Source organism: Hypanus sabinus, chromosome 4 (genome assembly GCF_030144855.1).
Source record: "Hypanus sabinus isolate sHypSab1 chromosome 4, sHypSab1.hap1, whole genome shotgun sequence".
Taxonomy (NCBI): Eukaryota; Metazoa; Chordata; class Chondrichthyes; order Myliobatiformes; family Dasyatidae; genus Hypanus; species Hypanus sabinus.
Window position 1 is genome coordinate 147,859,173 of NC_082709.1, and position 22,097 is coordinate 147,881,269.

Sequence of the window (22,097 nt, forward strand, 5' to 3'; positions counted from 1 at the left end):
TATATATTCAGAAATATTTTGCCTACAAATTATATGACCCTTATAAAGACTTATAGAACTCTAACTAAAAATGGCTTTCAAAATAAAAGTATACATACAGACACTTTTGTGAACCCTTTGCCTGGTTTTCTGCATTAATTACTCACAAAATGTGGTCTGATCTTCATCAAAGTCATAATAATAGACAAACACAATCTACCTAAACTAATAGAAACAACTGTACTTTTCATGTCTTCATTGAACACATTGTTTAATCATTCACAGTCCAGGTTGGGAAAAGTATGTGAACCCTTGTATTTAATAACTGGTAGAACTTCCTTTAGCAGCAATAACCTCCAAACATTTCCCGTAGCTATTAGACTTGCACAATGGGGGAGTTATTTTAGACCATTCCTCTGTACAAAACAGTTTCAGTTCATCAATATTTCTGGGATACCATATGTGGTCAGGTCATGCCCCAGCTTCTCAATTGGGTTAAGGACTGGACTTCTACTTGGCCATTCTAAAACACAAATTTTCTTCTCTTTAAACCATACTGTTATTGATTTACTTGTCTTTCGGATCATTCTCTTGTTGCATTATCCAACTTCTATTAAGCTTCAGGTGACAGACCACTATCCTGACATTCTGCTGTAAAGTGTGCTGATACAATTTTGAATTCATTCTTCCCTCAACAATTGTAAGCTGCACATGCACTGAGACAGTAAAGCAGCCCCAAACTATAATGCTCCTTCCACAGTTGAGATGTAGTTCTGGTGTTGGTGGGCGGTGCCCTTTATCCTCCAAATATAGCAGTGTGATTTCTGCCTGTTACAAATGAAGGGAGCAAAGTCGCCCCCTCTTTTTGAGAATCGCAAAATCGCTATTATTTTGGGTCTGATACCCAGGAAATGAGAGAGATACACATCATGTCAGTAATGAGAGAAAGAGAGGGAGAGAGACGCAGGATCACAGCAAAGGCAGTTGTTATAGACAAAGCAGAAAACAACAAGGTGGAATGTCTCCTATTGACAAAGACAGGGATTATTGCTATTGTCTCTCGAAGGAGGAATTGTGTATTGAGTGCTGTACTATTCATTGAAACCCCCCAGGGGGCAATCAGAGTAGTCTGGTTGAGGGATTGCATCATCCCAACCTGATTGACATCTGAGACCCCATGAGTGAGGATAAAAGTCGGGTCTGGGGAACACCCCTCAGACACACCAGGAGAAACGTATGAGACCGGTGGGGGGCTTGTGTGTGTGTCCACCCTTGCCTGGGTGACTAGTCCTCCACGGAACAGTCTAGCTAAAGCACGGATATGGATCAAGATCGTAACAAGGAAAGTCGGCAAGTTTTTCTCTCTCTCTCTCTCTCTCCAACAATTGCCACACGGTGATCAGCAACGACTGCAGCCTGTATGACCTGAACTGAACTTTATACTTCCATCAGACAATTCATTATCCCCTAGACAACGACAGAGCTTATTTCTCACTGATTATTATTATACCCGCACTTTTAGATTTAGCATTGACGACGTATATTATCTGTTATTTATCTGATTTTATTTTTGTGTATTTTATTAATAAATACGGTTAAAAATAGTATAATCAGACTTCAACGGATACTCCTATTTTTGCTGGTTACGGGGTTCGTAACAAGCCAAAAAGTTCAACTTTTGTATCATCTGTCCACAGAACATTGACCTAAAAGTGTTGTGGAATATCCAGGCGGCTTTTTGCAAACTAAGACATGCACCAATATCTTTTTTATGGACAGCAGTGGTTTCCTCTTTGATGTCCTTCCATGAACACCATTCTTTTTCAGTGTTTTTCTTATAGTAGACACATGAACAGAGACTTTGGCAAGTTCTAAAGGTTTCTGCAGGTCTTTTGCTGTTACCCTTGGGTTCTTTCACACCTCCTTCAGCATTGCACATTGTGCTCTTGGTGTGATCTTTGCAGGTTGCCACACCCAGGGAGAATAGCAACATTACTGAATTTCCTCCATTTGTAGACAATTTCTCGCTGTGGTCTGATGGCCACATCTTTAGAAATGCTTTAGTAATCTTTAGTCTTTAGAAATGCTTTTGTAGCCTTTTCCAGCTTCATGCAACACTACAATTCTTTTTCTAAGGTCCTCTGAAAGTTACTTTGATCAAGGCATGGTACACGAACAGATATTCTTGAGAGGTGTGGGCTCTGTCAGTAACCTGATTTTGAATGTCTTTCTTTTAATATAGGGCAGGACACCTCCAATCTTATCCCATTGATGGGAACACCTGACTCCAAGTAGGATTTGTACAAGGCATTACCCCAGAGGTTCACATACTTGTTTGAATCTAGACTGTGATTGTTTAAATGGTGCACTCAGTATTGATGAGAAGTACAATTGTGTGTGTATACATAAATTACACACTGGGGCTAGCAATATCATGAATGTTCACCCACCGTTTTTGGATTGTGCCCCTCTCCCATCAGGGAAGAGAGTATGTAGTAACCACACCAGGACCACTAGACTCAAACAGTTACAAACCCACTCCCCAAGCAATCCGGTTGATCAACTCTATCCAATAAGCCACCCCACCACCACTAAATACATATCTAAATATATACTATGTGTATATATAATCAGCCTGTATAACATTTTTTTGCATTGTGTTGTTTTAATGCTGCACTGGACCTGTAGCAACAATCATGAATCTTGAATGAATGCAACCTTTTGAGAAGCTTCAACATCAACTCACATAGAATGCTAAACATGCATGAAAGACAACACAGGAAAAACAAAATACTTCACAAGATTGATAACAGATTCAAGTGTAGAAAAGTATACCAAAGCACTTCACAGAATTATAAATATAAATAGATTCACACAAGACAGTCACAAAGGAGTGATAATATCTTGAAATAAGTAGCAGCAGCGCTTCTCAGAAGCAGCAGCATTGGATTTGTAGAAGGGACTTCTGGTAATGGTAGTATAAAATTGGCAGACTGCAGTGGACAAGGGAGGAATACGATACACAAAAAATAATAAGGATGTTAAATAATGGAAAAGCTTACAGAAATTGAAGATAGGAGATCAGGTAGAGAGATGAGAGAGTTTTAAACTTTGTTGCCTCGGAACCAATGAAGCACACTTACCTGTGTCAGGTCGGTCCCATATTTCTGGTGGAGCTCATCCAGGCTCAGTTTATGATCATCCTGGAACATGAAAACTGAGCATTAGATAATCCCAAATATTTTTCAAATGAATCAAGGAACTCAAAAGTGGGCAAAGTATATGTACCAATGCAACTTCTTTCTTAAGATCATCCATATCAACAGCCTTTGACTTCTTGTTTTTCTTTGTCCGCTTGGCATTTTCTGATGTTGCCGCAAGCTCATATTTCTCACCTGCAGCCTGGAAAGTAAATAATTTTAATATATCAGATGGATTCAGTAATACAGGTGAAAAATCTATCTGCCTAAAATACTTCCACTGGTTATCTCTAACAATTGCTGAATGGTTATATTTTTCAATGTTTTCTAACCATGTACCATGCACAGGCCGAGGTCCATCTATCTCAGATTCAGGAATATTTGCCAGACAAAGTAATGGTTATGGCTTGCTTGATTTTCCACTTTAGAGATTGGGATTTAGGGAAAATGTTCTGGTTTATTCAAAACCAGACATCTGATAGAAGCTTATTCTGCCTTGCCTCACCATGTATTAAGTTCATGAATGACCTAAAATGTCAGATAAGGCTACCTTCTAATGAAAGAACTACAGATGTTGCATGCCTGGGCATCTTCTGGCTCAGTCAGAGCTTATACCTTTTAAGGTATTATTTTCACAGAAAATTAACAAGTTTTCTGTCATCATAATTATCTCCATTTACATGGCAGAAACCCTCTGCTTAAAAAGATTTTCCCAACTTTTCCAAAACCTGAAAAAAAATTACATCACAAGACTAAACAGTGGAGAGCATTAACATGCAATACCAATTGTCAAACAATATTTATTCGAATTACTCCTCTAAGGTCAAGGCAACTTAACCAGAGGTAAAAGAGCAATCACAAATTGACAGCAACCTTGCTTAAAAATGCTGATTTTCTTTAGGTGACAGGTTCATTTTCTGTTTTCTTGCAGCACTGTTCTGTATCAGAATTTGCCATGTTCTCAATGTTTAGCAAATTGTTTTACTATTCTTCATACCAAATTGTATAATCTAACCACCAGCTGGTCTACTTGCTTGAACTGCCTATAATGTGTTGCAGATTCTGTCCTTTCAACAACTCACCTTCGCATCTAGCTTTTTATTATCAAAAAATTCTGGCAGAAGTACAGCATGTAACAAGTCCAGGTTATTAAAAGAAACAGCAAATAGCTAAGGGCTCAGGAGTGATCCCTATTAACTCCCTCACTGGTTTCAGACTGCCTGAAAATTAACCCTTTATTTCCCTCTTTCCACGTCATACATGGGATTCTGGTTAATTGGGATACATATGGACCAGTACATTTTGGCCAGTTAAGTGGTTGTCCCAATTAGCCGAAGTTTCATGAAAATAGTTATGGTATATAAAAGAGAAACTACCATTTAACTGAGTAACAATTTATGCATTTAAATAAAATTTAGAACAAATGAGAAGACTACCAAAACCACTACACTATTATAAAACTAACAATTACTAACAGTTATCAATGGAGGAATGCATATATGTGTATGTTCTTTTGATGCAAGTGAAAAAAATCAAACCAACACCTCATGCAGATAACAGATTGCTTTCATATAATGTTTTAGATGAGCGCATCATCCAAATCTTCATTTTTATTGTAGCATTCAAGATGATTGTTGATACCTTCAAATTCTCCGTAGTTCCTGACTTGTAGTGAAATAGCTTCATTTTCATTCCCAGTTGTATCTGGCATCTTCAAAGCAGAACTCCTGAAACCATGGTGGTTCAGAAACGTCTTATTGCTCATTTCTCGCCAATTATCAGTGACACGATCCACTGCTTTTTGAATGGAACTGGCACTATTTAAAATCTGTTCGCTCCAAGCACAATGGAAGTGTCAATGGCTACACAAGTCCATGCATCTGTTGCTAGTTAGAAACTGTTCAGCAACAGGGTCCTGCCCCAGTTAAGCAGCATAGTGTCCAGAGTTGATACACAATTAATCATTAAAATTGCTTCATCGCAATGGCTGAAGCATTTCCAGTCAGAAAATCGGCCTAAGGATCTAGTCTTCTTAATATTGCATTTGCTTCAAGATAGCAAGGACTATTAAAACAACTTATCCCTGTTAAAATTCACTTGAGAAATTAAACTTCATTTTAAGCTGTTCTTAATGCCATTAAGTCAGAATTTATCAGATTATGGCACAATTAATACACAAATCAAGACACTAAAGGAAGGTTACTTTCTTATTAGGCAGTTATATATATATTTATTCCCATCAGTCTTAATTTGGGGATTACAAATTGAAGACGGTTTAAATGCTTGAAATCTAACATCTGGGTTCCTGGGTAATAACTAGAAAACAAATGAATTTACCAAAAAGGAAATTTTGACTAAAGCATAAAGGAGTTTAGTGAGATAGCTTTCACAAAATAAAATAACAAGATCACTTCACTACTGCACCTATCCCACTCTCTTGCATGAAGAGTCTCAGTGTTTTATGCAACTTTAGCCCGTTGCAATCAGCAAATATTTTAGGAACAAAGAATCATGTTAAGAATTAGCCTGAGTTTTAAAATTTGTCCCCAAAGGCCATGTTAAACATCAACACAAGTCCCTCCAATAAACCAATAATGTATTTTTTTCTGATGTGTATGGAAGTTATAAACAAATGCGTGGATGTTGAAACATTCTGCCCTGTCACGTACCTAAATAAATCATATTGATCTCTGTTTGAGCGAGACTAGTCCATTTCAAATATTGTTCTTTGTTCCTCTTAACTGTGAGCACTAAATCATAAGACTGACCTGCCATAAATGATTGGTACACAGAAAAGACCAAATCCTGTCAAGAAGGCACCTGTGCACAATGCTCCTACAATCTACATCTTCTGGATGTTTTCTCTTTTACATTTGTTTTTTTCATCTTGAATGTGTTTCTGCAACTGTTGGAGCCTGTGATTTGCAGTTTGGGAGATCATTTGAGTGTTCCAGCACTCTGCAGTCTCCGAGAGGCAGAGGTGGCAAGCGTGGGCTGGCTGCGAACCCTTTAAGTGACAAGGGAGATTGAAATGTGGAAGATGAATGCTGGTTGCTTGCCCTCTGATCGCTGAGGGTCTCTCTGCAACCCGAGAGGGACAGCCTGCCATTGGGCCTGGAGAATGTTACCCAGGTTTTCTACAATTTGGATGTGAACTTGGACTAAAGACTCCCCCCTCCCCCCCACCCCAGTATTAGTTTTTTTTAAAAATATTCTGCGTTTTTACCCAATCTTTATCTTTTTTTGTATGGGGATGAGGGATTTTGGGGGCTAATGTATCTGCTCCATTTTTGTTCACTTTTTTGTATGGAAAGTGAGGATTTGGGGGTTGATCACACTCTTCTTTTCGTCCTTAGTCTTGTGGCTATCCGGAAAAGAACACTAATAATAAATGAATCTTTGGTGAATTCCTCAAACTTTTCAGCAGGTACCCAGATATGCTCAGACCCTTTAGGTTCCCAACCTGGGATCCACAAACCCTCAGTGATGGCAAGGATCCATGGCATTAAAAAAAAGGTTGGGAATGCCTGCTTTAGAAGCTGAATCAGCTATCAGCTCTTGTTAAAATCTGTTTGCACTTGTAGCCCAATGAACAAAGAATTTTATGCAAGCTGTCAAACAAATATCACATACATCCCTCTGCATCTCCTGTAGACCTTGTGCATGCACATTCAGCACTCTACCTAAAAACCATTACTTGGAATATAATTTTACAATATTGAAAAGCCACACTTATTCAGTGTAGGTATAATGCACAAGTAATTGAGAGAACGTGAAGCATTTTGAGACATTTAGAAAAACGTTAAAAATTTACTCTGCATCCGTATCAGATTACTCCTTATTACCAGCCTTTTCTGATCCAAAGCCATAAAAAATTCTTGTTATGTAGTATGGACACGAGTTATCTTCTGGTACCTTTACTCAGCACCTAATCATTCCAGTTAACAATTGTCATTGCACCACTATATCATTACTCTGCACTCCATCACAACTGAGATTAACTCAAGAGTCACACATCAGGTTCATTAATGCTCTTGAAGGGAGTTCATCTTTCTTCCCTAGTTTTACCACATGCTACTTCAAACACGGCATGGCAGCTACTCTTAATGCCCCTATCAAACATCAAAATACTGAAATGCCCAAGGAGCCACTAATGAAAGGTGGACGGAGGATGAGAGGTGCCCTGATAGAGGTGTACAAAATGAGAGGAATTGATTATGTGTCAGAGGCTTTTTCCCCCAAAGCTGAAATGGCTTGCACAAGAGGGCACAGTTTTAAGATGCTTAGAAATAGGTACAGAGCAGATGTCAGGGGTAAGTTGATTTTTAAAAAAAAAGAGAATGGTGAGTGCCAGGAATGGGCTGCCGGCAAAAGTAGTGGAGATGGATACGATAGGGTCTTTTAAGAGACTCCTGGTCAGATACAGAAGCTCAGAAAAATAGAGGGCTATGAATAACCCTAGGCAATTGTTAAGTTAAGGACATGCTGGCACAGCTTTGTGGGCCGAAGGGCCTGTATTGTGCTGTAGACTTCCTATGTTTTTATGAAAAACCCAGTAAATAATTTACATGCTAACTATATGCACATAATTAACACAAAATGCTGGTGGAACACAGCAGGCTAGGCAGCATCTATAGGGAGAAGCGCTGTCGATGTTTCGGGCCGAGACGTCGACAGCGCTTCTCCCTATAGATGCTGCCTAGCCTGCTGTGTTCCACCAGCATTTTGTGTGTGTTGTTGTTTGAATTTCCAGCATCTGCAGATTTCCTCATGTTTGCACATAAGTAATTTTTTTTTTACAGTGTCAGGTTACAGCTCTGGTACATAAAGCTACTTCTTCCATCTGGTTCTTTAGGCCATCACCAATGTGACCTTTCAATATTGACTTCTCCCCCATTAAATAGTTGTCCTAACTTACCCCAAAAACTTCATTTTATTCAATGATTGTTTCTTTTTAAATTTATTTCACAAGCAAAACAAACCTAACATCTCAAATCTCTTCACTACTGAAGCTCCAAATTCTTGACAATTTCTGCATTTCTAAGGCTTTGTCACCCATTCCTGTTCACCCAAGTCTAGTCCTGGATGTTGGGGTGCATCTTCAAGGAGTAATTCCTCAAAGGCAGCATCCAACATTTCAGGACCCCACTCACCCAGGACATGACCTCTTACTGTTACCATCTGGATGGAGGTACAGGAGCCTAAAGCCTAAATTCAGATATAGCTTCATCATTAGCCATCAGATTTCAGAATGGACACTGAACCCAAGGACACAAGCTCACTTCATGTTTCCCTCTTTTTGTACTAATTTAGCTTTAAACTGCAGTTTTTATTATGTATTGCAATGTACTGCTGCCACTTAAATTCCATGATACATGCCTGCGATATTAAATCTGATTCTGATTATCTACGATTTTGTGCATCTAAGAAGAGCCACTAGTAGACACCAAGTTCATCTCATCCAAAATACAAACATATCCACAATAGCTAAACTAGGAACAGTCATCCTACAAATATATTTGTTTGCCATCCATCAACATAAATAGCTATATGATTTATAAGATGAATACTCTGACCTAGCACCAAGACTGTAGCTCTATAATTGCTCCATGAAATCTGGAATACGTTACTCTCAGCCTCATTACCAGTTTCCACCCACATACTCAAACTTTTATGCTTGGTCAACTTCAGACTCAACTACTCAAGTGCTTTCCTGACCTCCACTCATCTATAAACAAAGTACACCAGCCTGTATTTGATGACCTACCTCACATCTCCACTCTCCTACTCCCACCCCCAGACAGTCATTTTTAAACTCTTTCCTGTCCTTTGCCTTGCACCTCTGCAACATCAAGTCTCTCATCAGAATTCCTCAAAATCTGGCTCAATATGTATTCCTCAATGCCCTTTAACACTCCAAACCCCAAGTTCTACAGTTTCTTCCTCAAAACTTTCAGCTTTTCCCCTCAAGCTAACATTTCATAATTCAAATACCTGATTACTACTTCTCATCTCATCTACAGCTTATTTTTGTTTGGTATGTTCCAATGAAAGACTATAGCTTGTTATTATTTTAAACATTAGTGTTAAATACAAAGAGATTAAGAAATTTCTTAAAATCCATAATATCTAAACATGGGAAAAGCTTCTAAACTAAATATGACATTCAAAAATTAAACTGTAACCTCACCCATTTACCGACTTGTGCTAAATTTAGAAATAACCCTTTACTATTGGCCTCAAGACAGTCCTGTCCTTGTTAATGGATTCAAAGCAGCACTGAGCTAATCAGTGTCAATCCTGCTCTGAATTGTTTACATTGTACGGACTTGTTCCTGTTCATTACACACTCCACCCTATGGCTTGAACTCAAGCTGCTCCAGGAGTTAAATTCAATGAAACCACCTAAAAAGAAATTTGATTAGCATCGGTGTAATAGAGAAAAAGAATTCAAATTCTTAAATGTTTCGATTTTTCTTTAAAATGGCAAGTCCAGACAAAAGGAATTATACATTGTCAGATAAAAACCAAAGTAAAATGTTTAAACTTTAAAAGCAAAAATAAATTAATAAGTAAACGAGCCCAATTTGTCAATAAGTTGCAAATCGTAATATGATTTAGCTTTATCCACAAAGAAATAGCTTTATATTAGAGCAAACAAGGACTCAAATTGGAATAAAAACAAGAGTTGGAAACAGTCACAATTCATCTGGGAAAAAAGAATCTGGGCTGGATAGACTTAATCAGACCTTTCATCTTGAACCTGAAAATCTGGTCCTCTTTAGATGCTCTGACCTGTTGAACGTTTCTAAAATTTTCCACAAGCTTCTCCACAACTGCTCCCCACAACCCCCCCCCCCCGAAATTTTGGACCTCCAGCATCTACTTTGCTTTTAGTTTTCTAAAATATCACTACGAGATGTTAACCAAATACAGTCTATGGTGCATTAGTAAATAAAGGTAACATTGAACACATACTTTCCCTCTTTCAACTTGAAGATATTGGCTGTTTTAATGACTAGAAATAATTAGCCTATCAATAAGAACATTTGTAAATGGCTTCTGATCTCTTTCCCATTGTCTAACTCAGACTCATTAGCATCATACCCAGTCAAATTCTGAATAGACCAGAAGGAAATAACTCAGTAAACCCAGGTCAGTACAAGGGCACAATCAGCTTTACATGTAGCTCTAATTTGCTAAGTCCATGACTATAAAGTTTTATATTCTATCACTTATTCCCTGGGTAAGCCTCATTAAAATTAATCTCAATTGTGAAGGATTAAATGTGAAGCAACAAAGTCCAGTTCCTGCAGGAATGGAGCAATCTTATGGTTGGTAGTGTAAGAATTCAAGTTATTACTTTCTTTCAACACAAGCAAATTCACAGCAAGCCCACTTTTGAATATCTACCCTCATTATCATGATTTTTTATTATTAGACAATAAGTGCAGGGGTAGGTCATTCAGCCCTTCTAGCCAGCACCACCATTCACTGTGATCATGGCTGATCATCCACAATCAGTACCCCGCTCCTGCCTTCTCCCCATATCCCTTGACTCCATTATCTTTATGAGCTTTATCTAACTCTCTCTTGAAAGCATCGAGATGTACCCTCAGTAAAGGTAGTATCTAAATCTCAACAAAAATCTTAAAAGCAGAGTACAAATAACATTCCCTCCTTAGAATGTGCAGATTTTAATCAAAAATATTTAGCAGCCATAGCTTATACGTATTTCTATACAGATCATTGAAGCAACGTAGTTTTCAAGGACTAAGTATCACATACTAAATATAACCAGACACAGTAAGATTTTAAAAAGGATTTAGTAACCAAATATACTTTTAATCACATTTACTAAAAGATGGCCAGAAAAGAAGCTGTACGCTTCCCTGTGCCTTATGTATAAACCACAATTTAAGTGAAAGTATATTTCTCATCATTGCAAGAATTACTATTTTTCAACATTTCCCAAAAGTATGCTCTTGATCAACCTGAATGATTCTTCCCAGTGTTGTCAGGATATTTTTAGAATTACCCTTCAAAAATGCACAAAACTGTCATTACAACTCAGTCGAAAGCTAGCTCTTCACTGAGCCAGTCCAGTTCTGTTCTATCCACACAGCTCTGAAAATGCCAATGCCCCATCTCCACCAGCCTAGTGCAAGGCATTTCATTTTTCACTCTGCTTTAATAGGTTATTTCTGAAATTTCCACAACCTCGTATCACCATATCTTTTTTCAGTAATTTTTGTACCAGTCACTGGCAACAGCTTACCATAGTCCTGTCAAGAACTTGTACATCTCTATCAAAACTTTCCTCATCTTTTGCTTTAGGGAGAACATAGCTAAACCCAGCTTCAAATTTTTCAGCCAAAGCCCTTCATTTATTCTGGTAAACTTCCTCTACAGCCCTCTTGTAGTGACCAGAAATGAGGGGCATACTCCACTTGTGACTTAACCAGAACTTTAAAGGTGCAATATATATTAATTGAAATATATTCTTTGAAAATTATTCTATCAATATGCCTTGCTACATTTATAGGTCCATGCACCCAAATCCCTGGTCCCCTCTGTTCTTGCATGCTCTTAAGATTTATGCCTGCAGCAAAGAGTCATCATGCTCTCTGTCTGCCATCCCTCTAAGTTTGAAAAACATTTAAAAATTTACCAATATCTGTTTGAATATAGTAAAATATCACTCAAATTATGCCCTGGCTTGATACTTGGAGAATGTCAGTAGCCATTCTAAGATGATGCCATCGCCACCACCCTCCACCTGGCCCTCACCCACCTGGACAAAAAAGACACATACGTTCAAATGCTGTTCATTGACTTCAGTTCAGCATTCAACACAACCATCCCTCAGCACCTGATCGGAAAGCTGAGCCTGCTAGGCTTGAACACCTCCCTCTGCAACTGGATTCTACACATCCTGACTGGGAGAACTCAGCCAGTGCGGACTGGAGGCAGCATCTCCAACAACACTGAGCACGGGAGCCACCCAGGGCTGTGTGCTCAGTCCACTGCTGTTCATTCTGCTGACCCACAACTGTGCTGCAACACACAGCTCGAACCATATCTATGTTTATATTTACATCATTTATTATATTGTAATTTGCCCTTTACTGTGCCTATTGTCTTGTTTATTAATTATTGTACTGTCTTGCACTGTTTTGTACACTTTATGCAGTCCCATGAAGGTCAGAAGTCTAATGTAGTTTTGTGTTGTTTCATGTGGCATCATGGTCCTGGAGAAACGTTTTGTTTTTACTGTGTACTGTACCAGCAGTTATGGTTGAAATGACAATAAAAAGCGACTTGACGATGAGAGGCATTGATCGTGTGGATAGTCAGAGGCTTTAAATGGCTAGCACAAGAGGGCACAGTTTTAAGGTGCTTGGAAGTAGACACAGAGATTATGTCAAGGGTAAGTTGTTGTTTTTACAGTGTGGTGAGTGTGGTGGAGGCGGATACAATAAGGTCTTTCAAGAGGCTCCTGGATAGGTACTTGGAGCTTAGAAGAATAGAGGGCTATGGGTAGCCCTAGGTAATTTCTAAAGTAAGTACATGTTTGGCACAGGGCCTTGATTGTGCTGTAGGATCTTCTATGCTTCTAACCACAATCCTCCACATTGAAAAAGTACCACTTTGCATGATTTGCTCATTTTGTTCTTTTGACTATTACTTTTATCTAAAACTATCACCGTCCTTCCATTCAATGAACCTTAGATTTTACTGACCAAAATACTATGTTAGAGGATGGTCAGATACTTCCTTAAAATGCATTAAGAGAACAGAGGTGCGGCAGGCTTACTAGAATCATGCCTGAGGACCTCAATGCTGCAATGCCACCTTTTACAGCCACCCAGAGGAGCAGGAGGTTCCTAAGGTGCAGTGAGTGTGCTGGCCCTGCACACTGGCTCTCCTCCTCCTGTTGGTCCTGCTCCCTCATACTTGTTCCCTTGAAGAAAAGCTGGATTGCCTTCAGCTGTGGGAGATGAGGAACTGCTGTGTGCTTGTACTTGCAGGAACAAGGCTCGAAGGCAACATCCCCAGCTTTCAGGCCATGCCACTCGGACTTTGTGTCTGCATGTGCCATAACTACTTGTACTGTGTTTTGCACCCTGGTCCCAGAGGAACACTTAATTAGTGGTATACATGTGCACGGTCAAATGACAATTAAACTTCAACTTGATTGAACAGATTCCAAACTCAAATATCTAAGCAATATGGCGGGTAGTACACAAATGTTCTCAGTACTTTCAACATGCAGCTAAAGGATGCTGATAAATTCATACTCTATAGTAGAAATATAAAGAATACACAGAGTAATACAAATTCACGAAAATAGTAGAAACAAGAAATTTTCAACAAAATTAAAAGTAATTTTTTGAAGGAAAGAAATCAAGAGTTGGATTAACAAAATGTTCACCAATTGGCAGGATGTGAAAAATGGCACTTTCATGAAACCTATACCAGGCCCCATTAAGTCTGCATTAGAACGAAGACAAGTTGTATATTTAACAAGATACAACAGGCAGAAAACAAAGTAGGAAAATAAACTTTCAATATAGGAAAGGGCAAGGTTATCCAAATTGGATTATTAAAAGACAAACTGAATGATATGAATGGGAAAGGGAACAAATCAGTGGAGGTGGTATAAAAGACATTTATACATACCCATCACTAAATATCAATCATGAAATTGATCAGAACAATTCCCATCATCAAAAGAATATTACAAAGCATATGCAAGACAAAAAATCCCAGCAAAGATATTGAAAAGATATTGATTTTGGACTGGCACAAAGGAAACAGATCAAAATGACATCAAGGTTTTAAGACTAAATTGATGAACATTAGCTTTGTTGAGAATACCATCCTTGAAGGTCAAAGTAATGAATTAATGCATTAAAACTAATAAAGGGGTTAAGTGCTTAAACAGAACAATGTAGCTACAACATCAATGTGAAAACATACAATGAGAAGGTATAATGGTAAAATTAAAATAAGAGTTAGAAATAAAAGTGTAAACATTATAAATCTGAAGTATTCATCACTCCATGGATCCCCACTCAAAAATGGTTCTGAATGGAACATAGTACAGTACATCACAGTACAGGCCTTTCGGCCCACAATGTTGTAACAAAGTTTTCATCTACTCCAAGATCAATCTAATCCTTCCTTCCCTCCCACAAAGCCCCCCATTTTCTTTCATCTATGTCCCTATACAAGTATCTTAAATGCTCTTAAGGCATCTGTCTCAACTTCCATCCCTAGAAATACATCAATGGACCTACTACTCTCAATGTAAAAAAAACCTACCAATATCAACCTACCAACAGTCCAGTACCTTCCTTTAGTCACCTTAAAATTATTCCCCCTCATATTAGCCATTGCCAATCTTGAAAAGGCTCTGGCTGGTCACTCTTTGCCTCTGATCACCATTTACACTCGGAAATATTGGTATTGGTTTATTATTGTCACGTCTTGCAAACTGTTCAGATTAATCTACAGGTGTGCACATAACGTCCATTTGGACAACGTCTGATCGCATATATGTCCAGAGTCCCGATCCATGAATGTAACCATCTCGTGTCTTGCGCATCCCGAGTGTAGTAGCGTATTCTCTGTTTAAGTTTCTTTCGAAAATATTACTGTAAAGTGCATCATGGCTTCCAAATGCAGCAAAACCACTCCTAGTGATAGCAGCAGTAGGAGGCAAAGTATTTAATATGGTGTTCACACACCTTCCAAATCACATAACATTCAATTTCACAGAACGTATTGTGGACGTTAAGCAACGCATACCTGTATTACACAGTGCATTGAACTAGAACAAGGTTAAAAAACAATGCAGAAAAAGTGTAAAAGCAACTGAAAAGAGTGCTATCAAACAATAAAGTGTAAGATCATAGAAGATAGGTTGTGAAGTCAAAAGTCCACCTTCCCATCAAAGGCCCATCCAAGAGTCTGATAAGTGTCCTGGAGACCAGTGATGCATGCTTTCAGGCTCCTGCATTGTTTGCCTGATGGGGATGAAGGAGAGAGAATGTCCAGGATGGGTGTGGTCTTTGATGTGCTTTACTGAGGCAGTGAGAAATACAGACAGAATCCATGGAGGGAATGTTGGTTCCTGTGATATGCCGAGATGCATCGACAGCATTCTGCAGAGCAGTTGCCATACCAAGCCATTACATACCCAGACCGAGTGCAGCAATAAAAACAGGTAAGAATCAACAGGGACATGCTGAATTTGTTTAACCTCCTAAGAAAGTAGAGGTGTTAGTGGGCTTTCATGGCTCTGATGAATCATTTTTCTTCCTCCTTTGCTTCAAAAAGAAAAGCCCAAGATTGCTCAACCTTTCCTCTTAAGAGAAACTCTAATTCTAGTAAATCTCTTCTGTACCCTCACTAAAGCTTCCACATCCTTAATATGAGGCAACCAGAACTGAACAGAACACTCTACGTGTGAACTCATCATTGTTTTTTGGAGCTGCAACATTACCTCGCCACTCTTGAATTCAAGGTGTTAATGAAGGCCAATACATCATATGCCTTCTTAAAAACCCTATCAACTTGAGCTTTGACTTTGAGGGATCTATAGATGTGGACCCCAAGATTCCCCTGTTCATCCACACTGCTAAAGAATCCTCCAATTAACCCTGTGCCCTGCCTTCAAGCTCAATCTTCCAAAGCGCATCACTTCACACTTTTCTGAATTGAACTCCACCCGTCATTTCTGAGTCCAGCTCTGCATCCTGTCAATGTCCCATTGTAACCTTCTACACCATTCACACCACCACCAACCTGTCTTACCTACCAAACCACCCTTCCACTTCCTAATCAAAGTTATTTATAAAAATCACAAAGGAATTCCTGAGGAGCACCACTAGTGACTGAATTCCAGGCAGAATAAGTTCCATCTACCACCACCCTCTGCCTTCATGGCTTTCCTAATGAGCTTACCAACAAGAGACCTTTGTCAAATAGCTCACCAAAAATCATACATACCAAACTCACTACTCTACCTTAATCAAGTGTTGTCAGTTTATGCTGATGAAGCATGACCTGCCCCTCAAAACCATGCTGACTATCCTAGACCATAGTTTCCCAATGTTTGTAAATCCTTTCTCTAAGAATCCTCTCCTATAGTCTGTCTACCACTGATGTAAGACTCACTGGTCTATAATTCCCAGGATTATCCCTAACACTTTTCATGGAAAAGATGACATTTGCCAGCCTCCAATCTTCTGGTCCTAATCCTGTGGTAAGAGAACCCAAAGATTATCACCAAAGGCACAGCAGTCTTTTCTCTCACTTCCCTCTAACAGTTAGAGGGTCAAACATCTTCCCCACCCCACCAAAAAAAATCAAGGAATAAGCAGCAAAAGCAATTGAATGAAGCATTTTATCTCTGTCAATACCAAAATCATTTATAGAATAATCCAAAGGGTGCAGTGACCCTCTCTACATTCCAGTGTCCACTTGATATGGTGAAGAAATCAATATAATGGGAGTTTAAGGTACACACTCAGTGGCCACTTTGTACCTGCTCATTAATGCAAATATCTAATCAGCCAATCATGTGGCAGCATGGTCAAGCAGTTCAGTTGTGTTCAGACCAAAATTATTTTAACCAAAAATCTGTTATTTTATAATGGTTTAACTTCTACTAATTTCAAACACCTACACCTTCTCCGCTCAGCTACAGCTACTTACATTTCATACTCTGACAGCCTCTAAATCTTGAGAATGTTGTAAGTCTTAAGCATAAAAATATATGCAGGTTTATGTCCAGAGGTTACCGAAAAGTTTTCTTTTTGCATCTCCTCAGCTGAGTTACAGAAACATGACAGCCTCAAACAGCAAGATGCCAACCAGTTTGCAGCTCACAATCTTGAACATACTTCTGAAATTCCATTCAGGCTTACGTATATTTATCACCTCAGTGACATCACATTTATAACATACACAAGATTTCTCTTCAATCTTGCAGCCCACATTTCTCCTACATGTAACTGTGGTCAATGGCACCATTATATAATCAGAATGACTGAGGGTGCACATGTCCATTCTTTGCAAACACAATTAAGTACTTCATATGAATTTTTGGCCATAATTAAAAAGTGTACTGCTTTAAAAATCAGATTGACTTTATTTTTAAAATGATTTGTCAAAAAACTTCAATAAAGAATACAATCAACACTCCTTTGAAAGGCATGCTTCTATATTATCCAAACAGTAGTAAATTTTAAATATAGAATTGAAAGACTTAAAATTGCATTGAAAGTAAATGGAATACCTCCAACATTTTTGAAGCAAAGCATGATTTAAAACAGCACTTCTATAGCAACTTGAGCCATCAGGTTTCTGGACAGTTTTCACTGCCCCAATATTCCTCTTTGGTGTACTTTTGTAATTTACAGTAATTTTAATGTTTTGCTAAGTACTGTTGCCAACAAACAGCACATTTACAAGTTGGTAACAATAAACCTGATCCTGAAATTTACTACAGACTAAACTGCTAAGGAGCAGGAATAAAACACCAGGCCCCTCACGCCAACCCAATAATTCAATGTGATCATAGTCAAACTGCTTTATGCTTAAACGTGTCAGTCTCTCATCATCCAAAATTCAGCAATCCCAAGATTTAAAAAATCCAGAAAGTCACCAACTTCAAAGAAAATAAATTCTTACAAACCACTACTTTTAAATTACTTTATTATTCCATTGTAATCATGCTTCTACCCCCCCCCCCCCAACTAAAGTCTCTCCTACTAGTGGAACATTATCAAAAGGTATTGTTCTCTCTGTTCTCTGAGGATGTTTCAGTAAAACCACCCTTTATTCTTCTAAACTCCAAAGAAAACAGATCGTACTTTCGCAGTAAGATAGCCATCTAATCCCAAATAGCCCAGTGAATCCCTTTTGGACTACCTCTATTTCTTTCTTAAATAAGGGATCCCAAGCTATGAATAATAGTTCAGTTGTGGCCTCATCAACACCCGATACACCTGTAATATACCCTCGCATTTCTCAACACCAACTCCTTTGCAATAAAGACCAATATGTTCTTTGCCTTTCTGAAAACCTACTGCACCTGCCTGCAAATCTTCTGTGATTCATGCAGCAAGAACACTTGCATCCCTCTGAACTCCGCTCATTTGTAATCTATATTTAGACGAGTCTGCCACTTAATTTCTCTTGCATATGTGTGTGTGTATTTGGTGCTCAAGCTGCTTCTACTACTAAAAGTGGTGCCACCTATTATGAATGTAGAAGCATTGGATTTGGTGGAACTAAATTTAGAATTGTCTATTGATCAAAACTCTTGGCAGAGACAAAGCCCATTCCCATTCATGCTGATAGTTATACTCTGCAATTACCTTCTCCTACACTAACAAATAAGTTTCCTTAGGTGCTTCAATAGTTACTTATTAAAATTAATTTTTACATTCTCTCAACCATTTCTTGGATATGCAAATTTTATATTCTAAAGCTTTCAGGTAAATAAGTTTTACTTCTTAATTTCCCTTCTGGATTTAAAGTCAGAGTCATTGCAGTCATTTGGCCCACTGAATTCACTGATGTGGTGAAATCCAGATGGCTGCATTCCCTGGTGTATCCCATGGCCCTGCAATTTTTTTTACAGTGAGTGCCAATTCAAACTCCTTGGTGCTGATAAAACAGCTTCAAAATTATGTTCTTAATTCTTGCCACAATATGCAAACATTTCCTCTTTGTTTTTATCAACCCCATTGTTATTGCACTATCAATGGCTTTGCATTCTTTACAAAATTTCAGTTCAGTGGCAAGTTTCCATAAAGACTTAACACAACTTCTTTGCTTTTAAAATTCTATACCTCCAGATATGAACCTTAATACTTCATTGTTTCCTCTTTTTAAAAAAAAAGCCTTAACATCACTGGTAGCATTTTTGCCTAAGGTAAGGACTGCAAGTTCAATTCCCATATGGAAAAGGCCAAGCTGATACTTCATTGCTAGGCTTTACAGTGTTGCCAGTGTTTTTCTGTTTTGAAGCATCAAACTCAAGTTTCTTCTGCCCTCCCTGGTGGATAGATCACAATGAAATATCTTTTGAATCACAGCAATTTTAGCCGTCCGCTTAAAAGCTACTTGTTAGGTATTAGTTAACACAATCACTCATGAGAGTTTGCTGGGCACAGATTGACAACTGGATTTCAAGTTGCCACACATAACACATGCATTTAATTGCCTGAGAAGATATTTAAAGAACGCTGGATTTGAGAAGTGCGCTGTATAAACCCCAGCTTTTCAATCTTGTGACGAGTTCAGATTCAGTTTATTGTCATTTAGAAACCACAAATGCAATACAGTTAAAAAATGAGACAACGTTCCTCCAGAACGTTACACCAGCTTTAATGAGACAAGTGCCTCAGATCCTGAGATATTCGTCACACCGGTATTATTTCAATTAACTATGCAATAACTCACTTTATTTATATGACCACACGTTGAAATTCTTTACAAGTTAACCGCTCCTTCAACAGTATTGCTCAAGTTAAATTTGCACAATCTTTAACCAGGAAACACACAGACATACAAGCAAAATTTTGTCCCGTGTGTCTCAACCTCAATGGTAACGGAATTTATTCACTGTATATTTCATGAGTGAGACTCCTTTACTAAATCCAGGATTTGGCACAAATACCTATTTTTTTCCCATCGGGAAATAAATGCACACATTGTCACATCTCTTCTGACTCACGTTGTGGCAATCCATCATTAAACTTACATCGCAGCTGAGAAGTTGCCGTGACGATTGCAGCTTCAGAGGACGCTAGTGAACCCCGAAAAACCACGTAAGGGGCCGGAACCGGTAATTGTCAGACTTTTCAGATCACTTTTAATTCAATTCCCCGGCTTTTGAGTTGTGGTTGTTTCTACGTAACTTTCAGTGTACTGAGATCTCGGGAACAGGCTGCTGAATTTCCAGTGAAGAATCCTCTGCCTCCCCTCCACTTGTCCGACACCTTACCCAGGTCTTCAAGGCCTGCGCCCTCCCTCTCTCACACACACCCCCCCACACCCCATCCTAGTCCCAAAAGGCCGTTGGAACCAACATTCGTCCGTCCTCGGCATCCGAACATCACCTTCACTTACCCCTTTCCCCATTTTTCCTTTGGAGTGCGATCAGACTATAAATTAAACTTTTTTAAAAAAAATTAAATAGTGAAGGTGAAGCGGTCTGCCCCACGTGCCCCACAACTTTCAACGCCACCGGAACCGGATGAAAAGTGGCGAAAGCGCGCGTCGCCAGCTCTTAAATAATTTTATGCATAATGGTTCCGCCCACCTTCCCAGGCACAGCCAATAGAGATCAAGAGCCCTTCTGTCAATCATGACGAAAGTTGACTGACCGAGTTGTCCAATCAACTTTCGGCGAGGCGGAGGGTATGGTGATTGCTCTGTGTTGACCTTTGCGAGGTTGTACCGTGGGCAAACACAGTTAAAACTTGCTTCAAGAAAGGCAATAAAGTGCATTTAGAGTTATCTTAACTAAAGCTCAACTTACTCCGGTGGCTTCAACCAAGCTGCGAGTTGGAGCTCCTACACTTTTAGAACATAAGACGATAATTGCATTGACTGGAATCTAAAAAAAGACGAATTAATAAACTGAAAGTTTAAAACTAAACTTGTATCTATGTGTCTTTACGCCATCTTGCAGTAAACTTACGGGTCATTCAAGAGAAAATTGGTGTTAATACGTAGTATAGTGAAGTCCCTCATATTTTGTCAGCAATTCGGTAGGTACTTATTCGGAGCGGAAACAATTATATCTACACATGATAGATATTCTGTGTACATAGAAGTATTATACATGTGCATGTAGATATACTATGTAAACACAAGTATTTTAGGATTGAGAAAACAAAATGCTTCTGAGAGAAACTTTCTTGATACGTTGGTAATCGTCCTGCAAATTCGAACCAGTCTAGGGAATAAATTCTTCTGGAAATGATTGTCCTTGTTCGCCCTCTGCAGGAAAGAGGCCTTATTGGCTCTCGCATTTCCTAATCATTAACAATGATTGTGGTGTTATCGGTCCGTTACGGCCAACACTTACCGCATTTAAGTTATTCATTAATTGTTACAGGTGATCTGTAAAAAAAATGGGCAGTTTGAAATCTGAAATGAGATAGAAATTACCTGTATCAGCAGATCTGGTAGTATCTGATGATTATTTTAAAAAATTACGAAATAAAAGTTCAAAAGGTCGAAGTAAAATTTATTATCAGAGTACTTACATGCCATCACATACAACCCTGAGATTCTTTTTCCTGCGGGCATACTCAGCCAATCTATAGAATAATAACTGTAAACAGGATGAAAGAGAAACCAAGAACATAGAAGACAACAAATTGTGCAAATGCAGTTATAAATAAATATCAATAAATAGTGACATTATGAAATAACTAAGAGAGATCATTGGTTGTGGGAACATCTCAAAAGGTTAGTTATCCTCTTTTTTTCAAGAGCCTGGTGGTTGAGGGGAGATAGCTGTTCTTGAACCTGGTGGTGTGAGTCCTGTGACACCTGTATCAGTAGTGAGAAAAGAGCGTGGCCTGGGTGGTGAGGATCTTTGATGATGGATGCTGCTTTCCTATGTCAACGTTTCATGTAGATGTGCTCAATGGTTGGGAGGGCTTTACCTGTGATGTACTGGGCTGAATCCACTACCTTTTGTGGGATTTTCCGCTCAAAGGCTTTGGTGTTCCTGTACCAGGCCGTGATGCAGCCAGTCAGCCACTTTCCACTGCACATCTTGTAGAAGTTTGTCAAGGTTTTTGATGACATGCCGAATATCCTCAGACTCCTGAGGAAGGAGAAAAGGCTTCAGAAAGCAGTGGAACAACTGCAGCAACCACA

At 38.8% G+C, this 22,097-nt stretch overlaps 1 protein-coding gene across 1 annotated transcript in view; it reads right to left on the reverse strand.

The window, feature by feature from the left end:
* The window catches only part of LOC132393289 (sodium/potassium-transporting ATPase subunit alpha), a 48,825-nt gene extending 28,353 nt beyond the window's left edge, over positions 1–20,472 (reverse strand). Inside the window, exons 1-3 of the mRNA XM_059968328.1 lie at positions 20,331–20,472; positions 3,268–3,381; positions 3,123–3,182 (exon numbers count right to left, since the gene is read on the reverse strand). Coding sequence (XP_059824311.1) covers positions 3,123–3,182; positions 3,268–3,381; positions 20,331–20,342 — 186 coding nt within the window. The 5' untranslated portion in view covers positions 20,343–20,472. The remainder of the gene's footprint in view (positions 1–3,122; positions 3,183–3,267; positions 3,382–20,330) is intronic.
* Between the last annotated feature and the right edge of the window lie 1,625 nt (positions 20,473–22,097).